General features: G+C 44.2%; 1 protein-coding gene across 1 annotated transcript in view; it reads left to right on the plus strand.

Moving 5' to 3' along the window:
- The window catches only part of LOC112222178 (cadherin-4), a 519,051-nt gene that overhangs the window by 450,494 nt on the left and 41,813 nt on the right, over window positions 1-26,744 (plus strand). The window contains exons 9-11 of the mRNA XM_024384851.2: window positions 9,492-9,629; window positions 14,857-15,042; window positions 22,686-22,939. Coding sequence (XP_024240619.2) covers window positions 9,492-9,629; window positions 14,857-15,042; window positions 22,686-22,939 — 578 coding nt within the window. The remainder of the gene's footprint in view (window positions 1-9,491; window positions 9,630-14,856; window positions 15,043-22,685; window positions 22,940-26,744) is intronic.

A 26,744-nucleotide genomic window follows, 5' to 3' on the forward strand; every position in this document is an offset into this window, starting at 1 on the left:
GTAGCCTAGTGGTTAGAGCGTTGGACTAGTAACCAGAAGGTTGCAAGTTCAAATCCCCGAGCTGACAACGTACAAATCTGTCGTTCTGCCCCTGAACAGGCAGTTAACCCACTGTTCCTAGGCCATCATTGAAAATAAGAATTTGTTCTTAACTGACTTGCCTAGTAAAATAAGTGACTAGATGTCAAGATAAAGCTTCTTGGTTACAGCAGAGACATTCAATCCCCTCCTTCATCAAGATCCCTGTTGACTAAATAGTTTTGTTTGAAAAATAATAATAGCTAGTAATACCATATACCCCGGTATGGTACAGAAATTGTGTCACGGTATGACAATCTGGATACCGCCCAACCCTAGTGTATGTGTGGGAGAGAGAGAGACAAACATACACAAACATACAAACACACACCGTGAAGTATAGAGAGAAGGAAGAGAATGGTCGGTCACAGAAAAGACTGAAGGAGGAAGAAAAGATGATGAGAGACATTGAAAAAGAAAATAAAGTAATGGAGGAATGAGAGATAATATAGTGATACAGAGAGGCAGACACACAATATAACAATATGGCAGACACACAAGGGAGGGAGGGAAGGAGGGAGGGGAGGGAAGGAGGGAGGGATAGAAAATAAGAGGTAAATTGATGGAGACAGAGGAAAACATCTTAGCTGAACCGCTGCTTGCTGTTCCAGCTTTGTCTTATCGGGAGACTGCTTATCTAACCTGACTCATTCCCAATGTTGGGTTAGAGCTAACACACACACACACACACACACACATACACACACTGTAAATAAGATCACACTGAAATACACAACATTCTCTCTTTCTTTTGCACAAACACACAAACACACAATATCTCTGAAGCACACAAATGTATGTACTCAAGAAAGTTTCCTCCATCACTCCCATAGAGAACAGATAAAAAAGCCCTTACCCTTGCAGAAATCTGAGTGCATAAAACATAAACATAAATACTTAACAGACCAGGAGGGAGAGAGAGAGAGAAAGTGGTACTGCCGTTGCTGTTACTAGCCCAGTTTTCAGAGTTAGGCTAGAGTCCCATAAGGTCTCTCTGTCTGCCTCTCCTCAAGAGAGACTTGCATAAAGCGGGGCTTCTCTAAGAAGCCAGATGTCTAAGTGTGCCCCCTCTCACCCCTCTTTCATCTATCGCTTTCTCCCCTGACTCCTCTCTCCTACAACACACATGCCTTTCAACACTTTCCCTTCTTCCTCAATCTTTATACTGCTCTTCTTATCCTTAGCTCTCACTTTCCTTCTTGATTGTTTTTACCTGTAGTCTTCTCAGATACAGGCCTCTGGGTCTTTTCTCTTTCCCTTTGTTTCCTCCTGGTCTATGAAGTGTAGAGTCAGTGACAGCAGCTCTGTAGAGTTAGTACATTACACTAACAGTGCAGTGTAGTGTGTAATGGGTGAAGAGGTTTAGAGTTTCCGAGGTGCTCTACATAATTATTGACTTGTCTATGTAGTGGGCCTGGTGTAAACACTGTAGATCACCAATGATGGGGCTGGCAGGCTAGGTAGTGCTCCTAGACAACATGTTAAGAAAATAAAGAGAAAGCATGTGTATTTATGTGGGAGGGTGTGTGTGTGTGTGCATGTGTTTGTGCACGCTTGTGTGTCCATGTGGCTGAGCATTTGTGTGTGCATGTGTGGATGTCACTGTGTGTGTGTCAGTGCATGTGAATGTGTGTGTGGTTATGGGGGGTTGAGAGGCAACTGCTGAGCTGAGCTGTCTAATCCTCCTGATTTGGAGTCACAGTCTAATTGGGATATTTACTCTGTAATTAGCAGTGGAGGGAGACACTGGGATTGTAATTGGGAATTCCAGGGAAGAGACATATTATCCTGACAGCTCCCAGGTCCCCCCTGTCTGCCTGTCTGTGTGTCTGTCTGTCTGCCTGCCTGCTGTCTGTAGCCCATTAACAGCAGTCTGGTACAGGTGGAAGAGAGGGAGGGACACACACATACACACAAACATTTTTCACAAAAACACATGTACATACCATTATAATCAAAAATCTTTGAATATTTCAGCGTTCTAAGGGTTGGTTGCAGCACCATGGACAGCTCAGCAGAGTGGCTCAGCTGTTTTGATTTCCCTTGGACCTATACAAACTACATGACCAAAAGTATGCAGACAACTGCACGCAAAACATCTCATTCCATAATGATGGGCACTAATATGGAGATGGTCCCCTCTTTGTTGCTATAACAGCCTACACTCTTCTGGGAAGGCTTTCCACTGGAAGTTGGAACATTGCTGCGGGGACTCTTTTCAGTGATTAGGCCTCGATCGCAGTTGGCATTCCAATTCATCCCAAAGGTGTTTGATGGGGTTGAGGTCAGAGCTCTGTGCAGGCCAGTCAAGTTCTTCCACACCGATCTTGACAAACCATTTCTGTATGGACCTTTCTTTGTGCAGAGGGACACTGTCATGCTGAAATGGAAAAGGGCCTTCCCCAAACTGTTGCCACAAAGTTGGAAGCACAGAATTGTCTAGAATGTCATTGTATGCTGTAGCGTTAAGATTTCCCTTCACTGGAACTAAGGGGCCTAGCACAAACCATGAAAAACAGCCCCAGATCACTATTCCTCCTCCACCATGTCTAATCACTCTGACATCAATGCAAATGTAATTGAAAAGGAGTGCCCATTAGCTCATGGTGTACAAGATTTCTATAGGTTATGCAATTGCTTGAGAAAACAGAGTTTTGATGGCCTCTATTAAAAAGAGGAGAATCACATAGGCTGGGCCTGCTATATTTATTTATCAACTTTCCTAATATTAAGCACATTGCTTTGCTTTACAACAGGAGTATAGCCTACTTGGCTGGCATGAAAATGAACCATGGGAAAAGCGTACTCTATTCACTATTTAAGTGCATAGTCCTCCATTCGCTATTTAAGTGCATAGATTACATGTATTTTTTCCCCGTGCCCCTGTTCCGAGACAGGTGTATGATAATGGTCCATTTGAAGTCAAAACAAATATTATTTAGTATATGTAAAGATAACATTAAATTAAGAATAGTCTGATGGGGCCTCCCGAGTGGTGCAGCAGTCTAAGGCACTGCATCTCAGTGTTGCGGCATCACTACAGCCTGGGGTTCGATCCCAATCTGTGTCACAACCGGCCGGGACCGGGAGTCCCATAGGGCAGTGCACAATTGGCCCAGTGTCGTCCAGGCTAGGTTGTGTGTACTCCCTGTCCACTCATGACTGCGTGTCCATGCACTCAGTTGTAGGCCTGATTACCAACAATAACGAGACAGCATACAGGGAGGAGGTGAGGGCTCTGGTGGAGTGGTGCCAGGAAAATAACCTCAACGTCAACAAAATGAAGGATTTGGACTTGATAGTGGACTTCACAAGACAACAGAGAGCGCACACCCCTATCCATATCAACTGGATCACAGTGGAGAAGGTGAAAGCTTCAAGTTCCTCGGCGTACACATCAATGACAATCAGAAATGGTCCACAGACAGTGTGGTGAAGAAGGTGATTCAGCACCTCTTCAACCATAGGAGGCTGAAGAAATAAGGCTTGTCCCCTAAGACCCTCACAAACTTTTACATATGTACAATTTAGATGTATCACAGCCCGGTACAGCAACTGCACCACCGCAACCTGTTCACTACGTTATCATCCAGAAGGCGAGGTCAGTACAGTTGCATCAAAGCTGGGACCAAAAGATTGAAAAACAGCTTCTATATCAAGGCCATCAGATTGTTAAATAGCCATCACTCACAACTGTGACCTGGCTGCTGCCCTATGTACATAGACATGGAATCACTGGTGACTTTAAATGGAATCACTGGTGACACACCGCCCCAGACCATGACGGACCCTCCATCTCCAAATCGATCCTGCTCCAGAGTACAGGCCTCGGCTCATTTCTTTGACGATAAACGCAAATCCGACCATCACCCCTGGTGAGACAAAACCACCACTCGCCAGTGAAGAGCACTTTTTGAAAAACCTCCTCCCTGTAGGCTGTTGTGTCGCTTGCAAATTTGAAGATTGAGTTAGAGGCGTGCGTGGCCACGCAGTCATGGGTGAACAAAGAGTACACAACCTAGCCTGGACGACACTGGGCCAATTGTGCCCTGCCCTATGGGACTCCCGGTCCCGGCTGGTTGTGACACAGCTTGGGATCAAACCCCAGGCTGTAGTGATGCCACAACACTGAGATGTAGTGCCTTAGACTGCTGCGCCACTCGGGAGCTAGGAGCACAAGCATTTTGCTACACCCTCAACAACATCTGCCAAATATATGTATGTGACCAATAAAATGTTATTTGATTTCATTCACTTGTAGCCTACTTCTTATTTGAAATACCTGTGAGAAGGACCTGATCACGTGATGGGTATTGGCTACATCTGAGAGAACCATGTGAGTGAGAGGTGCTTCGGGGCACTGCAGACAGGAAAAGTGAATTATAATTTGCTTATTAAATTCAACCCAAGGGCACAATGGCCACTTTGGCTACAAAAGGCATGGATTTCTTTTAGGGTGCATTATGGCCACACAAGAGGGATGCTGCCAGGAATTTTGAGGCCTGGTGAGAATATTATCAAGTGCTCATCAAATTGTGAATTAGAGACTGATAAAATGTGGGCAGCTTGCAACTTTTTTCAAATCATCATTGGAGTTCCATCATGCAGCCTCAGAATATATTAAACATCAAAACATATAGCCCAACGTTTGTATCACAAATAAAGTTGCATAAATAACTCTAAATGAAGCATATAAGGAGGATCAGTTTTGTTGTTAACCGCTCAACACAGAATAGCCACGTGTGCACTTCCTTTGAAAACGTTTGAAGAAAATATATCCTTTCTATTTTATTAAGCTGTGTTCAATTGTGTTCTTCATTATATCAAATAATTAAAAAGATTGCCACAGAATTCTAAGCAAATCTTGTCTGCTAAATTAACTAGTGTAGCCATATCTGGGCCTAACATAAGGACAACTCACAGTATGCTGTTCTGTCCATCCGAAATAAACTACATTTTCTTCATATCATATTTCTTTAGACCTGTCTAAATATATAAACGATTTATTGTGATGGTGTAGGCTATATTACATGGATTTATTAGACTTTTTAAAATGTAGATGTTCCAAAGGTCGGCATCAGTGGCTTGTAGGCTACGTGTGGAAGCCAGGAGATGCTAAACGTGTTTATGCTAAGTAACGGTCAATTACCGTGAGACCATCAGTAATTTGCTTGACAATTACCAGCTGACGAAATGTTGTGATCGCTACAGCCCTACACACAGCTCTAAGAATGCAGTTATTTCTTACATTGTTACCCCAGGTAATCTTAGGTTTTATTACATACAGTCGGGAGAAACTATTGGATATAAGAGCAACGTCAACTTACCAACATTATGACCAGGAATACGACTTTCCCGAAGTGGATCCTCTGTTTGACCCACCACCCAGGACAATGGATCTGATCCCAGCCGGCGACCCAAAACAATGGCGCCGTAGAAGGGGCAGACGGAGCGGTCTTCTGGTCAGGCTTCGTAGACGGGCACATCGCTCACCGCTCCCGAGCATACTACTCTCCAATGTCCAGTCTCTTGACAACAAGGTAGACCATATCTAAGCAAGGGTAGCATTCCAGAGAGACATCCAAGACTTAAGACACGCTATCTGAGTTGGTACAGCCACCTGGTTTCTTCACGCATCGCGCCGACAGAAACAAGAATCTCTCTGGTAAGAAGAAGTGCGGGGGTGTATGCCTTATGATTAAAGAGTTGTGATGTGATCATAACAACATACAGGAACTCAAGTCCTTTTGTTCACCTGACTTAGAATTCCTCACAATCAAATGCTGACCGCATTATCTCCCAAGAGAATTCTCTTCAATCATAATCACAGTCGTGTATATTCCCCCCCAAGCAGACACATCGACGGTCCTGAAAGAACTTCATTGGACTCTATGTAAACTGGAAACCACATATCCTGAGGCTGCATTTATTGTAGCCGGGGATTTAACAAGGCTAATCTGAAAACAAGGCTCCCCAAATTCTATCAGCATATCGATTGTGCTACCAGGGCTGCCAAAACCCTAGACCACTGTTATTCTAACTTCTGCAACGCATATAAGGCCCTCCCCCACCCTCCCTTTGGAAAAAGCTGACCACGACTCCATTTTGTTGCTCCCAGCCTATAGACAGAAACGAAAACAGGAAGCACCCGCGCTCAGGTCTGTTCAACGCTGGTCCGACCAATAGGATTCCACACTTCAAGATTGCTTCGATCACGTGGACTGGGATATGTTCCTTATTGCAGTGAACAACAACATTGACGAATACCCTGGTTCGGTGTGCGAGTTTATTAACAAGTGCATTGGTGATGTTGTACCCACAGCATCTATAAAAAACATTCCCCAACCAGAACCCGTGGATTGATGGCAGCCTTCGTGCAAAACTGAAGGCGCGAACCACTGCTTTTAATCAGGGCAAGGTGACCGGAAACATGACCGAATACAAACAGTGTAGCTATTCCCTCCGCAAGGCAATCAAACAAGCTAAGCGTCAGTACAGAGACAAAGTGGAGTCACAATTCAACAGCTCAGACACGAGAGGTATGTGGCAGGGTCTACAGTCAATCACGGACTACAAAAGAAAAACCAGCCCCGTCGTGGACCACGATGTCTTGCTCCCAGACAGACTAAACAACTTTTTTGCTCGCTTTGAGGAGAATACAGTGCCACTGACACGGCCCGCTACCAAAACCTGCGGGCTCTCCTTCACTGCAGCCAACGTGAGTAAAATATTTAAACGTGTTAACCCTCGCAAGGCTGCAGGCCCAGACGGCATCCCCAGCCGCGTCCTCAGAGCATGCGCAGACCAGCTGGATGGTGTGTTTACAGACATATTCAATCAATCCTTATCCCAGTCTGCTGTCCCCACATGCTTCAAGAGGGCCACCACTGTTCCTGTTCCCAAGAAAGCTAAGGTAACTGAGCTAAATGACTACCTCTCTCTAGCACTCACTTCCATCATCATGAAGTGCTTTGAGAGACTAGTCAAGGACCATATCACCTCCACCCTACCTGACACCCTAGACCCACTCCAATTTGCTTACCGCCCCAATAGGTCCACAGACGACGCAATTGCCATCACACTGCACACTGCCCTAACCCATCTGGACAAGAGGAATACCTACGTGAGAATTCTGTTCATCGACTACAGCTCAGCATTTAACACCATAGTACCATCCAAGCTCGTCATCAAGCTCGAGACCCTGGGTCTCGACCCCGCCCTGTGCAACTGGGTCCTGGACTTCCTGACGGGCTGCCCCCAGGTGGTGAGGGTAGGTAACAACATCTCCACCCCGCTGATCCTCAACACTGGGTTCCCACAAGGGTGCATTCTCAGCCCTCCCCTGTACTACCTGTTCCCCCACGACTGTGTGGCCATGCACGCCTCCAACTCAATCATCAAGTTTGCAGGCGACACTACAGTGGTAGGCTTGATTACCAACAACGACGAGACGGCCTACAGGGAGGAGGTGAGGGCCCTCGGAGTGTGGTGTCAGGAAAATAACCTCACACTCAATGTCAACAAAACAAAGGAGATGATCGTGGACTTCAGGAAACAGCAGAGGGAGCAGTCCCCTATCGACATTGACGGGACAGTAGTGGAGAAGGTGGAGAGTTTTAAGTTCCTCGGCGTACCCATCACAGACAAACTCAAATGGTCCACCCACACAGACAGCATGGTGAAGAAGGCGCAGCAGCGCCTCTTCAACCTCAGGAGGCAGATGCACAATCGAAAGCACCCTGTCGGGCTGTATCACCGCCTGGTACGGCAGCTGCTCCGCCCATAACCGGAAGGCTTCCCAGAGGGTTGTGAGGTCTGCACAACGCATCACCGGGTGCAAACTACCTGCCCTCCAGGACACCTACACCACCCGATGTCACAGGAAGGCCAAAAGATCATCAAGGACAACAACCACCCGAGCCACTGCCTGTTCACCCCGCTATCATCCAGAAGGCGAGGTCAGTACAGGTACATCAAAGCTGGGACTGAGAGACTGAAAAACAGCTTCTATCTCAAGGCCATCAGACTGTTAAACAGCCATCACTAACATTGAGTGGCTGCTGCCAACATACTGCCAACATACTGACTCTTGATGTAATGTATCACTAACCACTTTAAAACAATGCCACTTCATATAATGTTTTCATACCCTACATTACTCATCTCATATGTATATACTGTACTCTATACCATCTACTGCATCTTGCCTATGCCATTCAGCCATCACTCATTTATATATTTTTATGTACATATTCGTATTCACTCCTTTACACTTGTGTGTATAAGGCAGTTGTTGTGAAATTGTTAGATTATATTACTTGTTAGATATTACTGCATGGTCGGAACTAGAAGCACAAGCATTTTGCTACACTTGCATTAACATCTGCTAACCATGTGTATGTGACAAATGAATTTGATTTGATTTGAAGAACAATTTCACCACAGTGTTCCTTTTCAAAGTGCCTGGGCTCCCATTAGGTGAGTGATGGGGCCCGGGGTAGGGGCTAAGGTACAGGTGTAAGGTGTAGAGTAGGAAGAACAGGGGAGGGGACAGCCAGGGGAGGGGATAAACAAGTCCCTTTGCTTCTAATTACATCAGACAGACAGATAGACTAGCCCACACTGGCAAAGCTGTCACCAGGCTCAAGGTTTGTTGCTGAGGAGAGAACCATGGGTGTAGAGGCAACCTAACGTGTGTGAGAGAGAGACAAAATGTCTGGTCTGTAAAATGGATTATTGTTTCTGCACAACCTAAAGAAAATGATACATTGACCTCCTTGTACTCATTATGCAGTTGTGTGTACATTGAGTACACAAAACATTAGGAACAACTTCCTAATATTGAGTTACACCATCCCCTATTGCCCTCAGAACCGCCTCAATTGGTCGGGACATGGACTACAAGGTGTCCAGCGTTCCACAGGGATGCTGGCCCATGTTGACTCCAATGCTTCCCACAGTTGCGTCAAGTTAGCTGGATTTCCTTTGGGTGGTGGACCATTCTTGATACACACAGGAAACCCAGCAGCGTTGCAGTTCTTGTCACACTCAAACTGGTTTGCCTGTCACCTACTACCATACCCCATTCAAAGGCACTTAAATCTTTTGTCTTGCTCATTCACCCTGTGAATGGCACTCGTACACAATTAATGTGTCAATTGTCTCAAGGCTTAAAATTCATTATTAAACCTGTCTCCTCAACTTCATCTACACTGATTGAAGAGGATTTAACAAGTGACATCAATAAGGGATCATAGATTTCACCTGGATTCACCTGGTCAGTCTCTGTCATGGAAAGAGCAGGTATTCCTAATGTTTTGTACACTGTGTATTTGACCATTGAGTGCTTTGTTTGATCACTGGTTGCTCTGCTTAACTGTTTATATTCTTCTCTCTGTGTGTTTGTCTTGTAGAAAGTGTCCCAGTACAGCATCATCGTCCAGGCCACGGACATGGAGGGCAACCTAAACTTTGGCCTGTCCAACACGGCCACCGCCATCATCTCTGTCACAGATATCAATGACAACCCCCCCGAGCTCACCTCCAGAACTGTGAGTGGAGGGAGGAGAGAGGGGAGGGGAACATGGAGGGGGAGGGGGAAGATGGGGAAGGTATGGGAGATGGAGGAGGGAGTAGAAGCGGTCTTCCTGATAGTTGGGAACTAAGAAAACTCAGAATGGCTGGAATGGGTAGGATGGCTAAAAGAGTAAGGGAGGGTTAGCTGAAACAGTAAGTTAGAGGTTTCTTTGGCACTAATTTCTACAGCGAGGTGCTTGACACAATGGTGTATAGGGAGCAATGATTCTGTGTTACTTTGTTGGAGCGTGTGAGGGTGTGTATAGCAGAGGAGGTAACTTCAGACCTTTTAAGTTATTTATGTGTAAGCAATTAAGAAGATAACTCATCTTATGGTTGTAAGCAAAGATATGTCAGGACATGAGCTGAATTGGAATCTGGGTCCTGGGTATGTGTGACAGGTACTACACAGTGCAGGTGACATGTGGTAATAGTTTGTATGAGTTAACTTATATGCCTTATGTGGCAAACACAATGAAATGTCCCTCTCACACCCCATCAGCTAGAGAAGGTGAGGTGAGAAAGAAAGAAAGAGAGAAAGAGAGAGAGAGAGAAGCTTTAGCGTTGATCTGAGATTGTTGTAAAATTTGGGGACAGGCCCTTGAGTTTGTGTAGTCGTGTGTGTATGTGTATGTGTGTGTCTGTGTGTCTGTGTGTGTGTGCGTGCGTGCGTGTGTGTGTGTGTGTGTCTCATTAACCCTGTGTCAGTCATTAAGGCGTGCTGGGCTCTCCGGTGGCCCAGGGGGTGATCTGAGCTGATTAATTCAGCTGTTTATCAGCACTCCAGTGCAACAGGAAACAGCTTATTCAGGTAGAGAGCTTCACGGTACAATCATTAGGAGAGCACTGAGAGGTGAGGAGGAAGGGGAGGAACGAAGGACATTTAGCAAGAGAGAGGGAGATGGGGAGAGAGCAGGGAAGACAGGGATATAAGAAAGGTAAGAGACAGAAGTGAGAGGAAAGAAAGGGACATCAGAAAGATGACCTAACAGTTTAGATTATGATGCTTCACACATACAGTGTCTTCAGAAAGTACTGTATTCTCACCCCTGGACTTTTTCCACATTTTGTTGTGTTACAAAGTGAGATTAAAATGGATTTAATTCAAACATTTTGTCAACGATCTACACAAACTTCACTGTATTGTTAAAGTGGAGACAATTTGAACAATTGTAAAACATTTATAAAAATGTTACACTAAAATATCAATACATGTAAGAATCACCTTTGGCAGCTATTACAACTGTAAGTCTTTCTGGGTAAGTCTCTAAGAGCTTTGCACACATGGATTTTACAATATTTGCATCTTATTATTATTTTCAAGTCTTTCTGTAGATTTTCAAGCCGATTGAAGTCAAAACTCTAACTAGGCTACTCAGGAACATTCAATGTCGTCTTGGTCAGCAACTCCAGTGCACTGATGATTTTTGGCCTGTTGTTTTAGCTTATTGTCCTGCTGAAAGGGGAATTTGTCTCTCAGTGTCTGGTGGAAAGCAGACTGAACCAGGTTTTCCCCTAGGATTTTGCCTGTGCTCAGCTCTAGTCTTTATATCATCCCTAGTCCTTGCCAATGACAAGCATTCCCATAACATAATGAAGCTACCACCATGCTTTAAAATATGAAGAGTGGTACTCAGTGATGTGTTGTGTTTGCCTCAAACATAACACTTTGTATTCAGGACATAAAGTACATTTCTTTGCCACGTTTTTTGCAGTATTACTTTAGTGCCTTGTTGTAAACAGGATGCATGTTTGTATTCTGTACAGGCATCCTTATTTTTACCCTGTCAATTAGGTTAGTATTGTGGAGTAAATACAGTACATTGTTGTTCCATCCAAGTTTTTTCCTGTCACAGCCATTAAACTCTGTAACTGTTTTCAAGTCACAATTGGCTTCAAGGTGAAGTTAGCGACTGAGTTCGGAAGGATGCCTGTATCTTTGTAGTGACTGGGTGTATTGATACAGCATCCAAAGTGACATTAATAACTTCACCATGCTCAAAGGGATATTCAATGTCTTCCTTTGTTATTTATACCCATCTGGTGGTGGGTTAAAGGAGAAGTGAGTGAAGAGAGTGTGGTAGGTAAGAAGCGACTAAGGAGGTACAGTATTAAATATGATGTACTATTCTAGCTATAACATGTCCATTCGGAGAACACACACACACAGTCAGGCCCATTATAAATCAGACTCTTCTTTACTGCATTAGGATTCTACAGTTGTGGCAGTGTAATGATGATAGTAGTTTGTAACGGATGGAGTCTCATCCACTGTATTTGTGTGGGTTAAAGTGCATTTCAATCACCCAGCACAGATGGGGGTATCTAAATAAATGTTCTGGCTGATATTGATGATGATTGGCCCTGTTATTTTGCAAAGTAAAGGTCTTGGAGCCACGATGAGCAGAGCACTTTTTACAAGCTCCCCCTATAAATCATTCAGTTTACCAGTAGGCTACATAAAATCAATTTTGTCGACAACGCATGCCATTATGCAAATATTTAGGGTTTGCAGTAAATCTATCAAAGCGTCCTAGAAATAGAACGTTTGGGGAATTTCTCTTTAATGTTTGAGATTAATATTTCATCAGGCCTATCAGAGGCTGGCCTATTTTTCAAGGTGGGCAGACAGGCAGTGGGTGGGGTTGGTGTGTGTTTCAAAGTGGATGTGTTTGTCTGTTTGTGTGATTATCTGTAATAGAGTATTGCTGTGTTCGAATACTTATTCTATCTGCACTGATCATACTATTTGTGACGTAAATTGAGTATGTAGTATGTTTATTGGTCATAGTATGGATATAGTTAGTATGCCAAAAGTTTCCGGATGTCGAACTACATTCGCCCAAAATACGAAGTATACAAGCAATGGACACTATTTAAGTGCTTTAAGGGCCCATAATGCCATTCTTCAGAAAATGGGAGTAGCTTCACAACGCTTTCAGATTTGAAGAAAATGGTGAAAAATATGCTGCCAAAGTCCAATGAGAGCAGATACAAATTCATTGCTTTAACTAATTATGACAAATGTTAAGAAAATGTTGAGCAATGTAATAAAGTAATGACTTTTCAAATAAGTTACATTATACGTTATGTTGGCTGACAATTTGTTGGCTACGCTATCCTTACGAACCGCATAGCATATCATTACAGCAGTATGTACTGGTATGTTAGCTAGCTACATAACATTAGTTGGCTACTAATACATCGAACTTGCCAGTATATTAACGATATGCTATCTAACTAACTACCCAGAGTTTATTGACTTGATTATTCACGTCATTCTTAGCATAGCTAAGTGAGATGGTCATTGTGCATTCTCAATGGACATTGTTAATAAGTCATAAGATGTCTAGCTTGTAATTTGTTATGCTAACAAGCTAGCCAGAAGTTACATAGCAACAGCATCAACTTCCAGGAGACAGGTGTAGCGCTAGTTCCATCAACTGAAAGGATACCGTTCGTTTACAGTATACTAAAATGAACTTATAGTATGTAGTATATACTCATGAATAAGTATGTGGTATATAGTACGTTAGTATGGGTATTCAAACACAGCTTATGTGTGTCTGTATTGGTGTGTTTCTGTGAGTTTTAGAAAAAAGTAGACGTGTTTGTGTGCGTGCATGCATGTGTGTGTACCCCCATGCTCAGTAGCCCCAGCCAGTAGGAACACCAGCTTTGCCTGCATCTTGTTCTCCTGCCTCATCCTTACATCACCTGGGCCCCATGATGAAGCTCCCTGTCACCCCCCTCTCTCCCTCTGCCTCTCCCCGCCTCCCCCTACACCTCCCCCTACTTCTCCCTACACCTCCCCTACTCCTCCCCCAGCCTTCCCCTACACCTCCCCCTGCCTCTCATATACATCCCCCTTTCTCCCTTACACCTCCCCTGCCCCCTTATACCTCCCCCTGCCTCCCCTACACCTCCCCCTACTCCTCCCCCAGCCTTCCCCTACACCCCCTCTCTCTCATACACATCCCCCTTTCTCCCTTACACCTCCCCCTGCCTCCCTTACACCTCCCCCTGCCTCCCCTACACCTCCCCCTGCCACCACTACACCTCCCCTGCCTCCCCTACACCTCCCCCTGCCTCCCGTACACCCCCTGCCTTAGTGTGGTTATATATGGTCCCTATTACAGAGATACATTTTCTCAAATTAGTATGGAGTATACCCTGGCCTAGCCGATAGCAGCGGCAAAGCAGACTTAGTTAAGAGTGTGCACACACACGCTGCCTCTTTATCCAATCCTAGCAGACCAACAGGACCACTCCTCTGTTTCCTTAAGAATGTCATTGGTTCTCTATAGACAACCCTCTTGCCACAGCTCCCTAATCTGCCTGTGTCTGTGTGCTGGGTCTCTGTGTCTCTTTGTGTCTCTGTGAGGGCATGGCAGGGTATTATGGTCTGTTGGGAGTGTTTAGGCCGGGGCTTTACTCTTTGATATCCCACACTCACCATAAGAGGCTCAACGGCTCCTCCATGCCTGTTACCCATGACGACACGGTGACTCTGTGTGGCGGCGCTATAGCTGTACTACACGCCTGTTGCTATGACGAGATGAAGAAAGATGTGGAAACCACTGCTAGTGCTGGTGATGGGGTGGATAGGGGCGGAGGTAAGGTTGGTAGGGGGTATTTGGGGGATCAGGTGTAGGTAAGGGGGCTAATGTTGTTATTGTGTACGGTCCAGGCATACAGAGAGAGTCCCCTGACCTTGTAACGGCTGTAGAGCTGTGATCAGTTCCAAACCATTACAGACAAACGCATGACAGACAGCAGCTCACTCTTCTGCTGTGTGGTCTTATCAGGACAGAGCACGTTTCTGCTGCGAGAGAACCTCTAAAACCCACTCAGAAAGAGGCACAAACACATGCACACTGCTGCTTGAGCCTTCCCAAAATCAGGCATTTTCTCTCCCTCCATCCCTTGCTCTCTCTCTCTCTCGCTCCCTCAGTCTCTCAGAAGAACAGAAAGGAAGAATACTCTGTTCTCACCAAAGATGGGAGTAGGAGGGCGCAACAAGAAAATTATTCAGAACAAGACAGAACGTGGAGGCAGAGGACAGTAGGGTGTTTAGTTAGTTTAATGCTCTGGAGTAGTTTGTGGAGTGACATGATAACTAAGCCATTTGACTGCCTACAAAGGAGAAGATTTCCTCTAACTTCCTCTAATCTCTCTCTCCCTTTTTCTTTCCCCTCCCAGTTTTCGGGGGAGGTTCCAGAGAACCGGATCAATGTTGCGGTTGCCAACCTGACCGTGATTGACCGCGACCAGCCACGCTCGCCCAACTGGAACGCTGTATACAGGATCATCAGCGGTGACCCCATAGGTCACTTCACCATCATCACCGACCCGCACACCAATGACGGCATGGTTACTGTGGTGAAGGTAAGGCCCTGCGACCAACCAAAATAACTAATTAAAGTGTATTTGTCGCATCCACAGATTAGCAGATGTTAATGCAGGTACAGTGAAATGCTTATGTTTCTAGTTCCAGCAGTGCAGTAAGTGTCTCACAGTACAATAATAAATTAACTTAACTATAAAAGAAGAAACAAGAAGAGCTTGAGCCCTCAAAAGTGACCACACCTCAGCAATTTACACCTTTTTTACCAGAATGGTGAAATTTGACACTTTCTTGGTGTATGCAACACTGATATTCTCCAGTTCTCACCTAGAACTTATCATATCTATTTTAAAAACATATGTCTTCACCAAGGTTGAGGTTGATGTAGTACAGACAGTGTTGTTATCCCATTCATCAATTATGTGTTGCATGTCAGATCTACACTGAGTGTATAAAACATTAAGGACACCTTTCTAATATTGAGTTGCACATCCCCGTGCTTTTTGCCCTCAGAACAGCCTCAAATTGCTGGGGCATGGACCTTACAAGGTGTTGAAAGCGTTCCACAGGGATGCTGGCACATGTTGACTCCAATGCTTCCCACAGTTGTGTTATGTTGGCTGGATGTCCTTTGGGTGGTGAACCATTCTTAATACACATGGGAGACTGTTGAGCGAGAACAATCCAGCAGCGTTGCGGTTCTTGACACAAACTTGTGCGCCTGGTGTAACCAGCTGTATATAGCCACCCACACTTCAGGTTGACTTGGTTTTTATCTGCAGCAAAAGATATCAAACAGTGATGACAGGCATTGACAGGATGGTCACAGCCACACATTCACTGGTTAGGTAAGACACAATATAGATTTTAGATAGGAGCAACAGTAATGCCCTCAATGTGATTTAATTTGTATTTATTTATTTATTTCACCTTTTATTTTTGCAGGTAGGCCGGTTGAGAACAAGTTGAGAACTGCGACCTGGCCAAGATAAAGCAAAGCAGTGCGACACAAACAACAACACAGAGTTACACATGGAATAAACAAACATACAGTCAATAACATAATAGAAAAAGTCTATATACAGTGTGTGCAAATGGCGTAAGGAGGTAAGGCAATAAATAGGCCATAGTAGCGAAGTAATTACAATTTAGCAAATTAACACTGGAGTGATAGATGTGCAGATGATGATGTGCAAGTAGAAATACTGGTGTGCAAAAGAGCAAAAAAAGTAAATAAAAACAATATGGGGATGAGGTAGGTAGTTGGATGGGCTATTTACAGATGGGGTGTGTACAGCTGCAGGGATCGGTAAGCTGCTCAGATAGCTGATGCTTAAAGTTAGTGAGGGAGATATAAGTCTCCAACTTCAGTGATTTTTGCAATTCGTTCCAGTTATTGGCACTGACATCAATCCATAAATACAGTGCACAAGTACAACCCTTTTTATATAAACCTTTTAAATGTAGTATGAAAAAACATTCACTTCATATTTCAATAAATCACCTGCTAGCAATAGAGTGTGACATTACAGTGCACTGACTTACATGCTGACCACACCGCTCACAGCGCGTGCACACAAAAAATGTACCCATACATGTTATTCAATCATTGCAACCACACTGCTCGCAAGCATCTGCGTGGCCAGGTGCTAAAATATAAATAGGTTCTATTTGTGACGCTCAACGCGATGCAAGTTTGGCCTATCCCATCTCCTCATTGGTGTTTAGGAGCATATAACCACGTGGGTGATTGAAAGATGAACTGACGTCCACACTCCAGTTGGTTGTAGTAATGCACGGTGAAGTTGGTTTCCAACCGCCATATAAAGTTCAAAGAAGTAAAAAAAAAACTAAGGAAGCCTGAGGAAGGAGGAGAGAGGATGAGAAAGGAATTAGTTTTACCTGTGGATTAAGGACCTTGTGCATTTCATGTAAAATAACAACCCAATGTTTATATCCCAGGACAAATTAGCTAGCAACAGCAAGCTAGCTAGCTAAATTGCCATAAATGTTTAATGCTTTTCAACCTGTCCTCAAATTAATATAATTGGTTCAGAGTTTGTCTTGATATGTTAACCGGCGTGTCCTGATCGTGTCTGGTGTGGGGGTACAAAATCAACATGCGCATACAGGTGCATGTCCGGCTTGGTCAGCATGTTATAGTGCAAGTTAGCGCTTTGTTTAACATGGCTAGCCAAGCCAGCAAATACTTGGATAACTTGCTGGAATAGGCTTTAAATACATTAATGGTGACATAAATATATACATAGTCACATTTGCTATTGACTTTGGGATATATGAACCAGTTTTCCACTATACAGTTTTTATCAGTTTTTTTATGTACAGAGGAAGGAGACACAAACCTTCTCTCAGAATACCTCTCTCAAACTAAAGAACAGGCAGACCAACTTTCCAAATAGGAGAGAAGAACTCAAAATTCCACTAGTTCTTTCAAGGAAAATAATACAAAAATCTGTCTGAAGACCTCTCATATTGCCAACCTTACTAGTATGGCCTCAAATATTTGGTTGAATTTGACAACACATAATGAAAGGAAACTGTATTTATATCACACCTTTTTTTTCTGAAGTGAATGGTTTCACCGACTACTCTGCCCGCGAACTGCGGTGTTCTTTGATATCTGCATTGCGCGGAATGCGAGCAAGGTTGATGGAAACTACATTTTGACTTTGTCACACTGGCACCTACTACCATACCCTGTTCAAAGGCACTTAAATCTTTTGTCTTACCCATTCACCCTCTGAATGGCACACATACACAATCCATGTCTCAATTGTCTCAAGGCTTAAAAATCCTTCTTTAACCTGTCTCCTCCCCTTCATCTACACTGATTGAAGTGGTTTTAACAATTGACATCTATAAGGGATCATAGCTTTCACCTGGATTCACCTGGTCAGTCTATGTCTGTCAGGTGTCCTTAGTGTTTTGTACACTGAATGTATAAGCCACTGAGTGTAAGCTCCAGCTCTATAGGGGGTTACCTGCCCACCAGCCTATCATAGCCTACATAAGGGATAGGATAGCAGGACATCAGGTCTTTCACAGGCACATGGCCATGCACACACACACACACACAAAATGGCTACTGAGACCATTGCAGAAAATGTTATATTGATTTGTCAATTACAATTGAAGTGGTTTTTAGGCACCTGTGATAAATGGGTGCATCAGCAACGCAGTTGTGTCTTGTAAGGGCCTCTAAGGGGCTCTAGTTTTAGCCATAGGTGTTTGTGTGTGCGTGCGTGTGCGCAGGTGTAGTGTGTATATGGTGTGTATATTTGACTAGTGTTATGAGCTACCCCTGCAGAGCCAGTGGATTTCCTCTGCCTATTCCACTATCTGTGGAATAGGCTTTGAGTCTCTCTGGGCACCAAAGCCGGAATGGCTACCAACTCTAATCGGTTTCACATCAGAAAAACTGTAACGCGTAGGTAGCAGGGAAACATCTGAATTGATGTAGTATGTATTTACCAAGGGGGCCTCTCTGGCTGCTAGTGGAGGCACATCAGCAGAACACACTGACATCTCTCACAAGTTTACTGAGACGGCCGACCTGGGACCATGGCTGCTCTATAAACATGGACTGAGGTCTTAACCTGCACAATTAGAGAACTGTCTAGGGAACCAATACGCATACATTTTAAATCCTGGATTAAAACAGAGGCATCACACAAACACATACAGACAAACATGCACACACATACGCGTCCACTTACCCACACAAACATCCACAAACATCCACACACACATTTGTCTTTAAGTCATTAGGATATGTAAATTGAAGTGTGTGATGAGCATAGGAAATGACAGGGGTGACTACATGCCAGAGAGAGGAAAGGAAATAAGAAGGGGAGGATAAGGTGATAGGAGGAGGATGGAGAAGGAAGGAAGGGGAAGGGAGGAGTAGAGGGAGCTGGGGAAGGGAAGCGGTTCGATAGAGAGAGGAGGAAGAGCAGTCAGAGAGGACAAAAAGAAAAGAGGGGAGGTGGAGAGGGAGCACTGCACCACTGGCTATGGATCAAAGAGCTCCAAGCACGTTCAGCCTTCTGATAGGGCCCCAGTACATCACTGGTTCACTCCACACACACACACACACACACACACACACACACACACACACACACACACACACACACACACAGACACAGACAGAGACAGACAGACAGACAGACAGACAGACAGACAGGGCACATCAACACCAGCCTCCTCTTCTCATTATCAGTACACGCAGGCACGCACGCACACACCACGATAGCATCTGTCAGATCCAATCCCCTCATCACTCTGGCTGCTTTATTATGAATGCTTTTATATCGTCGCCTACCGCGTCCGTTAACACGAACACTAAGGCGAAGCAACACACAGATGTGCTCCAAATCATTACTGTCACCAGCAGACACCGGCCTCCGGGTGCTAATCATCAACTGGATCGCTAACTGTACTCAGAGCCAGCCAGCAGCATGCAATACCTAACATATTTGTTGTGTGTGTTTCTGGAGGTTACCTGAATCTAATTGTGTTGTTGTCATTATGCCAGCCCAGAGCTGTCACTTCGTTTTAGGCTCACACGGCAGACCGCCTTGTAGGTGGCTGGAGCTAGCCAACACACACACACATGAGCACGTACGCACACACACACACACATACACACACGGTGAGGGGAGGGGAGTTTACCCAGTGTGAATTTAACAGGGAGCGCCAGCCCCAACGGCAGCCGGTCCATGAATTGTTTAAGACCTGCCTAACTCACTCAGTGTTAGCAGGGTAATTACAGGTAGGGGTGCAGAGGTCCCTCTAAGTTTAGCGATAACGCTGTTCCAATTCATCCTAGCTAGCGCAGAGCTAGCGCTGCTCACCACCAGGGCTGTTCATTACTTCCTTTATCGTCAATAGGGCTCAGCTCTGCTCTCGCTCTCTCTCTCAAGAGCTGCAGGTGGAGGATAGAGGGACAGAGGAACTGGAGGAGAATGTTTAAGTGTTCTGGGAATGGGGGGGTTAGATATCACTGTGAGTTTGATCTCTCTCTTGTTATTTCTCTCCCATCTATTTCTTGTAACCATAGTGTAGGGCAGGCATGGGCAATTATTTTCCATGGTGGGCCACATTATAATATATTTTTGCCATCACGGGCCAGAATCATATTGTAGGATTTTTCATCATGTGTATGACTGTGTTGACAGATATATCTACTGTAAATCACATCCAGAAATGCTACCTATTTTACTTTTTTAACATGCACAGAAATAAACAAGATCCATGTTCTATTATTTTCCTTATGAAATGAAAACAATAGAATGGTATTTTCATTATCAAACTAACTACACAGAGGGAAAAGTACACTGTGCATTCAGCACTACGGAGTTATGTCCACTCTTGTTAACGGGTATGCACGATAACACAAAGAGAGAGAGCTCAACATTACATTTAAACTACTCAATCAGTGTGAGGAGTGAAGTCTCTGATGGGCATTGACTAGAGCAGTGAAGTCAGGTATGGTTTCTGACGTCGCTATGAGCAGGATTGCTGAGAGGTGAGAGTCAGTAAGAGATGATCTATGCCTTGACTTGGTATATTTCATCACTGAAAATGTCTGTTCACATACATAGGTTGACCCAAACAGTACAAACATCTTCTGAGCATGACTCCTAATCTTTGGGAAGTTTTGTTCATCGAGAGATGCGTAGAACCGCGTCAGTGACATTGTTTTAAATAGTTCTCCAATCACTGCATCAGACTAAAGTTTCTCTAGTTGCAGGTCAGTGGGAGCGTTATCCACATTGAAGGTGAAAGGAGAGGAAACCCAACAGCATGTCATTTTCCAACACTTTGAAATCCTCGAAACGACGAGAAAACTCACTGTTCAAAGCACGCAGCAGCGATATATACTTCTCCCACTGGTCATCTGATAGGGAACAGACTAGTAGTGTCGGAAGGTGGGTGAGGTTGTTGACTTCTACTTGTCGGGTCAGGAGGAGTAATTTTCCCTTGAAGGCTTTGACAAGGCTGTACATCTGATGTGCAAAAAGGCCCTTCCTTGTAGTATGGAATGCAGTTCATTCATGAGGGCCAAGATCTCCACGGTGAAGGTAAAAATCAGCCAACCATTCTTTATCTTGCCGTTGAGGGAAATCCACATTTTCCTTTCATTTGCAAAACCTCATTAATCTCTGACTTCAGGTCCCACACCCTTGTAAGCACCTTCCCCAAACTCAGCCATCTCACGTTTGTGTGGTAGGGGTGATCTGCATGACCCAACTGTCTCTTCCGACAGTGAGACAAACTGCCTGTGGTTTAAACATTTTTCTCTTATAAAGTTTACCACTTTAGTGACTGTATCCACACCACGGCTCATTTTCAGAACACACTTACAGAGCACCTCCTGATGAATAATGCAATGTAGGAAAATAATTTTCTGATCTGGGTTCAGCTCAGCTACTTGATCTTGTATACTTTTCAAAAGGCCAACTTTTTTTCCTGTCAAGTCTGGGCACCCATCAGTGGTCACACTGGAAAACTTTTCAAAACTCAGTCCCAGCTTTGCCACACACTTATTAACCTCCAATACATATTTATCTGTGGTTGTGCTCTTCATTGACTGCACTGAAGCAAGCTCCTCTGTCATTTCAAAATCTGTGGTTATTCCTTGTAAGAATATCAACAACTGCGCCGTGTCACGTGCATCACTGCTGGAAACATTTTTGAACAGCTCTTTGTTGTCAGGGCAAAGTATTGCTGCAGAGTCAATTAAACATTATTTAATGAATTTGCCGTCAGCGATTGGCTTGCTATGTTTAGCACTTTTGTGGGACAATACATAACTAGCTCTCGCAATTCTGTTGTTTGCTGAATGCAGTTTTGCGAAAAGTCCTTGCTGCTTTTGCAACTGAGAAAGCAACTCTTTCGATGCACTTGCCCTCTGCTCAGAAGACATATTCCTATATTTCTCTGAATGCTTTGTCTGGAAGAGTAGGGACAAGCTGTGGTCTTTGAAGACAGCGATGCTCTCTTTGCACACTAAGCACACAGCTTTCCCTGATACCTCAATAAAAGAAACATTTCGATGTCCACTCTTGCTGGAACACTCTACATTCATTGTCTACTTTCCTTTTCTTTGAAAAACAAATTTTTGCGCAATTTCCAGCTAGCTACTATTTGTAAATGTGACGTGTGTGTCAGCCTGACAGTCACTGTCTGTCCTCGTGCAGTTGTTATTTATACTTGCCTTCAAAATAAATGTCCCACAAGCGGTGGGAGTTAAATCATTACACAAAGGAAAGTATTCATTTGGCTTTTAATTTGAATAACAAATACGTGTTTCAAAACTTTACTATTGCAAATTCTTTACATGATCTGAACATGATTCCACAGGCCGTATTGAATCAAGTCGCGGGCCGCATATGGCCCACGGGCCGGCCTTTTCCCAGGCCTGGTGTAGGCTTTGTTTCTTTTTCTCATTTTATTTGACTACACCCTTTATTAGTGTTCTCTTATTATCTTCTTTTTGTATGATGCCTATTTTTATCTTTTTATCTAGACTTCTTCTGTCAGTCATGTGTGATTGCTTTTATCATGCCATTTGATGGAGTATGAGATTACTAATCCTAACCTAATTATCTGCCTCCTACTCTCACCCCTCCTCTCTCTCCCCCAACTCCGTCTCCAGCCGGTGGACTTTGAGCAGAACAGGGCCTTCATGCTGACGGTGGTGGTCAATAACCAGGCTCCGCTGGCCAGTGGGATCCAGTCGTCCCTCCAGTCCACATCCGGGGTCACCATCTCTGTGGTAGACATCAACGAACCTCCCTTCTTCCCCACCAACCCCAAATCCATCCGCTTTGAGGAGGGTGTTCCTGCTGGCACCTCTCTCACCACCTTCTCAGCCAGCGACCCTGACCGCTTCATGCAGCAGAGCATCAGGTGCTGGACACACACACACACATTTACACACACACACACATTAACTCACCACCTTCTCAGCCTGCAACCCTGACCAATTCTTGTAACAGATCATTAGGTACAGTGGGGAACTATACAAACTGTCCCTCTCTCTTAAGAATTCTGTGTATACGCAGTCAGTTAAGAGCTGCCCTTCCACCTGTATGAGAGAGAGAGAGAGAGAGAGAGCGAGAGAGAGAGACTCCTGGGTAATCAGAGCCATGTGTATTCTAAAGGTATAGATAGGGGACACACACATACATTCAAACACACACAGTACCTGGCCCCATTCCAAAGGCCTGACACAGCACTGTATACCTGCAGTGTTTCCAGGGTTCTCACATTATTGGCTGTGACTCTAAACCAACCTTTAAATTACCACCTGGCTTTTTAAAGGATGCCTGTGGAGCACTGCAGTGTCTTAACTTCCTCAATGTCAGCTGATCTATGACATTATTATGTTGATTACCCACACATACTGAATACCTCCTCTCAGAGACTGTGTCCAGTGTGTATGGATGGCTGGTTCACTCTTTCCAGCGCCAAGCCCAGAATCATCCTTGTGTTCCGTTTTCCTCGCTCTCTCTCTCTTTCGCTCTCTCTCTCTCTTTCGCTCTCTCTCTCTCTTTCGCTCTCTCTCTCTCTTTCGCTCTCTCTCTCTCTTTCGCTCTCTCTCTCTCTTTCGCTCTCTCTCTCTCTTTCGCTCTCTCTCTCTCTCGCTCTCTCTCTCTCTTTCGCTCTCTCTCTCTCTTTCGCTCTCTCTCTCTCTTTCGCTCTCTCTCTCTCTTTCGCTCTCTCTCTCTCTTTCGCTCTCTCTCTCTCTTTCGCTCTCTCTCTCTCTTTCGCTCTCTCTCTCTCTTTCGCTCTCTCTCTCTCTTTCGCTCTCTCTCTCTCTTTCGCTCTCTCTCTCTTTCGCTCTCTCTCTTGTGAAAAGATCGAAACAAGTTTGCCAGTTAATTTCACAGCAAATGAGAGTAAATTGGGTGTACCAGCTGGGCTCTGTATCTTGCTGCAGCACTCCCTCTCTCTCCTTCTCTCTCGCTTTGCTTTCTCTCTCCACATCTTCATTTTCCCTCTCTCTCCTTCTCTCTCGCTTTGCTTTCTCTCTCCACATCTTCATTTTCCCTCTCTCTCCTTCTCTCTCGCTTTGCTTTCTCTCTCCCCATCTTCCTTTTCCCTCTCTCTCCTTCTCTCTCGCTTTGCTTTCTCTCTCCCCATCTTCCTTTTCCCTCTCTCTCGATCTCCCCTTCCTTTTCCGTACACCAGTTTCAGCTTGCAGTACATCTTGGAGATAAGTTTGGCTAGCAGAGGCACACCATGTTCTGTCACGGTCTGCTACACACATTCATACACACACACACTCTCTCTCTCGTTCCCTCTTGCTCTCCAAACCCCTCTCTCTTTCTTTCTCTCTCAAACACAGACATACACAGACACATACATGCACACTGATACCCAATCAATTCTGCTGCCCATCCAGCATGATTTGCCATTTACCCACACTGGAGCCTTAACAAACTAGTGGGACAGTTTGTCCACCTCAGCCTCCAATGTGGTTTCATCTGTACTGAAGTCCCCCATATAAAATTTTAAAAAATTCACGGTAGTGTTTTTGAACATTACTGTAGTATATACTGTAGTATTTACAGTTAACTATATTATAAATAATCTAGTAAAAGAAAACTGTAGTATATACTTTAGTAATTAATGTAGTGTTTTTGCAGACTAGTATATTGTAGTATTTACTGTAGTTTTTCATTAACATTTACATTTTTTATCAGAAACTCACTTCTTTAGCCAATGTGCAGATTTTGTCAAAGATCCGTGATATCTCTATGTGACTGAGGGAGATGGCTGAAAAGGACGAGGCGAGTGTAGGAAAGCGGAAGGGAGCTGATAAGTAAGGGAAAGGTAACGAACAAGATAGAAGGGAAGAAGTGTCTGAACAGGTCAAGGAAAAGCAAGTGCACGGGAGGTTTGGAGAGTTGAGAAAGGGGAGGTCAGGGCTGGAACTTGACGGTAGAGATCTTCATGGGTCCAAAAAGTTGGACCTGTTCCAAAATAATCCTTGGGCTTTCCCACCTAGACCCGATATGCATAATGTTTTTTAAATTTAGAGACCCATTCCGAACAGACCAAAGGACAACTAGACCCGTTCTGTATAGACCTGGTTGAATCCAGACCCGGACCGATCCGAGTGAAGCAGCAGAAAAGTCATTATTTAAGCTACTTTATTATCTGGAAGGGATCAAGTGCGAGAGGAGGGAGAAAGAGGTGCAGCTCTAGCAGGCGGGGGAGGGGCTGTACTGTGAGTGAGTGACACAGGGAGCAGGAAGGAGGGAGGGAGGGAGAGACAACTCAAACTATAGTAGACTAATAACTGCCATAGCTAGGTTATTTATCATAAAATATGATTACATAGTACCTGTCTTGACTGCATCAAACTGGGAGAAGCTAGTTAAGCTAACGTTAGCTAGCTAGGCTAATTGAGGCTGCAGTGCATTCGCTTTTTCATCCTACAGTTACAAATACAACTCAATTTAGAATATTAATTAGCAACCTACCTGTTGGCTCCTGGTTGTTGTAGCCTATCCTTCTCCTTTAAATTCCGTCATTTTAATTCCATCTTCCATTGATTAGATATCTCCTAACTTTTGCCACACACGGAGGCTCTACTTGACAGTTTTTCTTCAGACCAGTGGCAGGCAGTGAGTTCTAGCGGGGGTCAGGGGCCAGGGGATTGGGGGATGGAGAGGGGGTAGAGGGGGAGCCTGGGAGGGAGGAATCAGGCATCACCTGTCGGGTCCAAACTAGTATAAATAACATGCATAAATAATTACCCAGACTACCTTGCATGGGCTGGAGGAAGGCTCGGAGGACATATATTTTTGATTCTCAGGGACAGGCTTCCACTAGCATCACTAACCCCACCAGACTTCATACTAGATCTTATTCACTCCTCACACCCACTTTCCAGTACCACCAACCAAAAAACTGAAACCATATCATGACCAAGACTTGGCATCTATAAGGTCTTATTTCTGCATACATGTAAGCAATGACATGAGAAATATATATTAGATACACACACAAAACTAGTCAAAAGTTTGGACATAGAGAGACTGATCAAGGTATTGTATGAAGACAATGGAATTGTATTATTAAAATTTGCGGAATTTATATACGTTTTACTTCTTTGTGTCCTTCAAAGCACCAGAGCAAACACAGACTTAAAGTTCCAGACAGTAGTGAAGCAATAAGAACCAAATAAATTAAATCATAAAACTTACTCCAACTAATCAAACTGCAGCTCCAGCAGGTATATTTCACTGGTCATCCCCAAAGCCAACACTTCCTTTGGCCGCCATTCCTTCCAGTTCTCTGCTGCCAATTTAAGCATCAGCTGTCAGAAAAGCTTACCGATCACTGTACCTGTACACAGCCAATCTATAAATAGCAATTATTTGTTGTAATTAATAATTATTTAGCCTCTATGGCCTATTTATTGCCTTACCTCCCTACTCTTCTACATTTGCACACACTGTACATAGATTTTTCTATTGTGTTATTGACCGTACATTTGTTTATGTGTAACTCTGTGGTGTAGTTTTTGTCGTACTGCTTTGCTTTATCTTGGCCAGGTCGCAGTTGTAAATGAGAACTTGCTCTCAACTGGCCTACCTGGTTAAATAAAAGTGAAATAAAACAATAATATAGGTTTTAGGTTTTAATATCAGCAATTAAATCAAAGAATTGACTCTGGCAAACCAAACCAGATCGTTGTTAC

Source organism: Oncorhynchus tshawytscha, linkage group LG22 (genome assembly GCF_018296145.1).
Source record: "Oncorhynchus tshawytscha isolate Ot180627B linkage group LG22, Otsh_v2.0, whole genome shotgun sequence".
NCBI classification, from domain to species: Eukaryota; Metazoa; Chordata; class Actinopteri; order Salmoniformes; family Salmonidae; genus Oncorhynchus; species Oncorhynchus tshawytscha.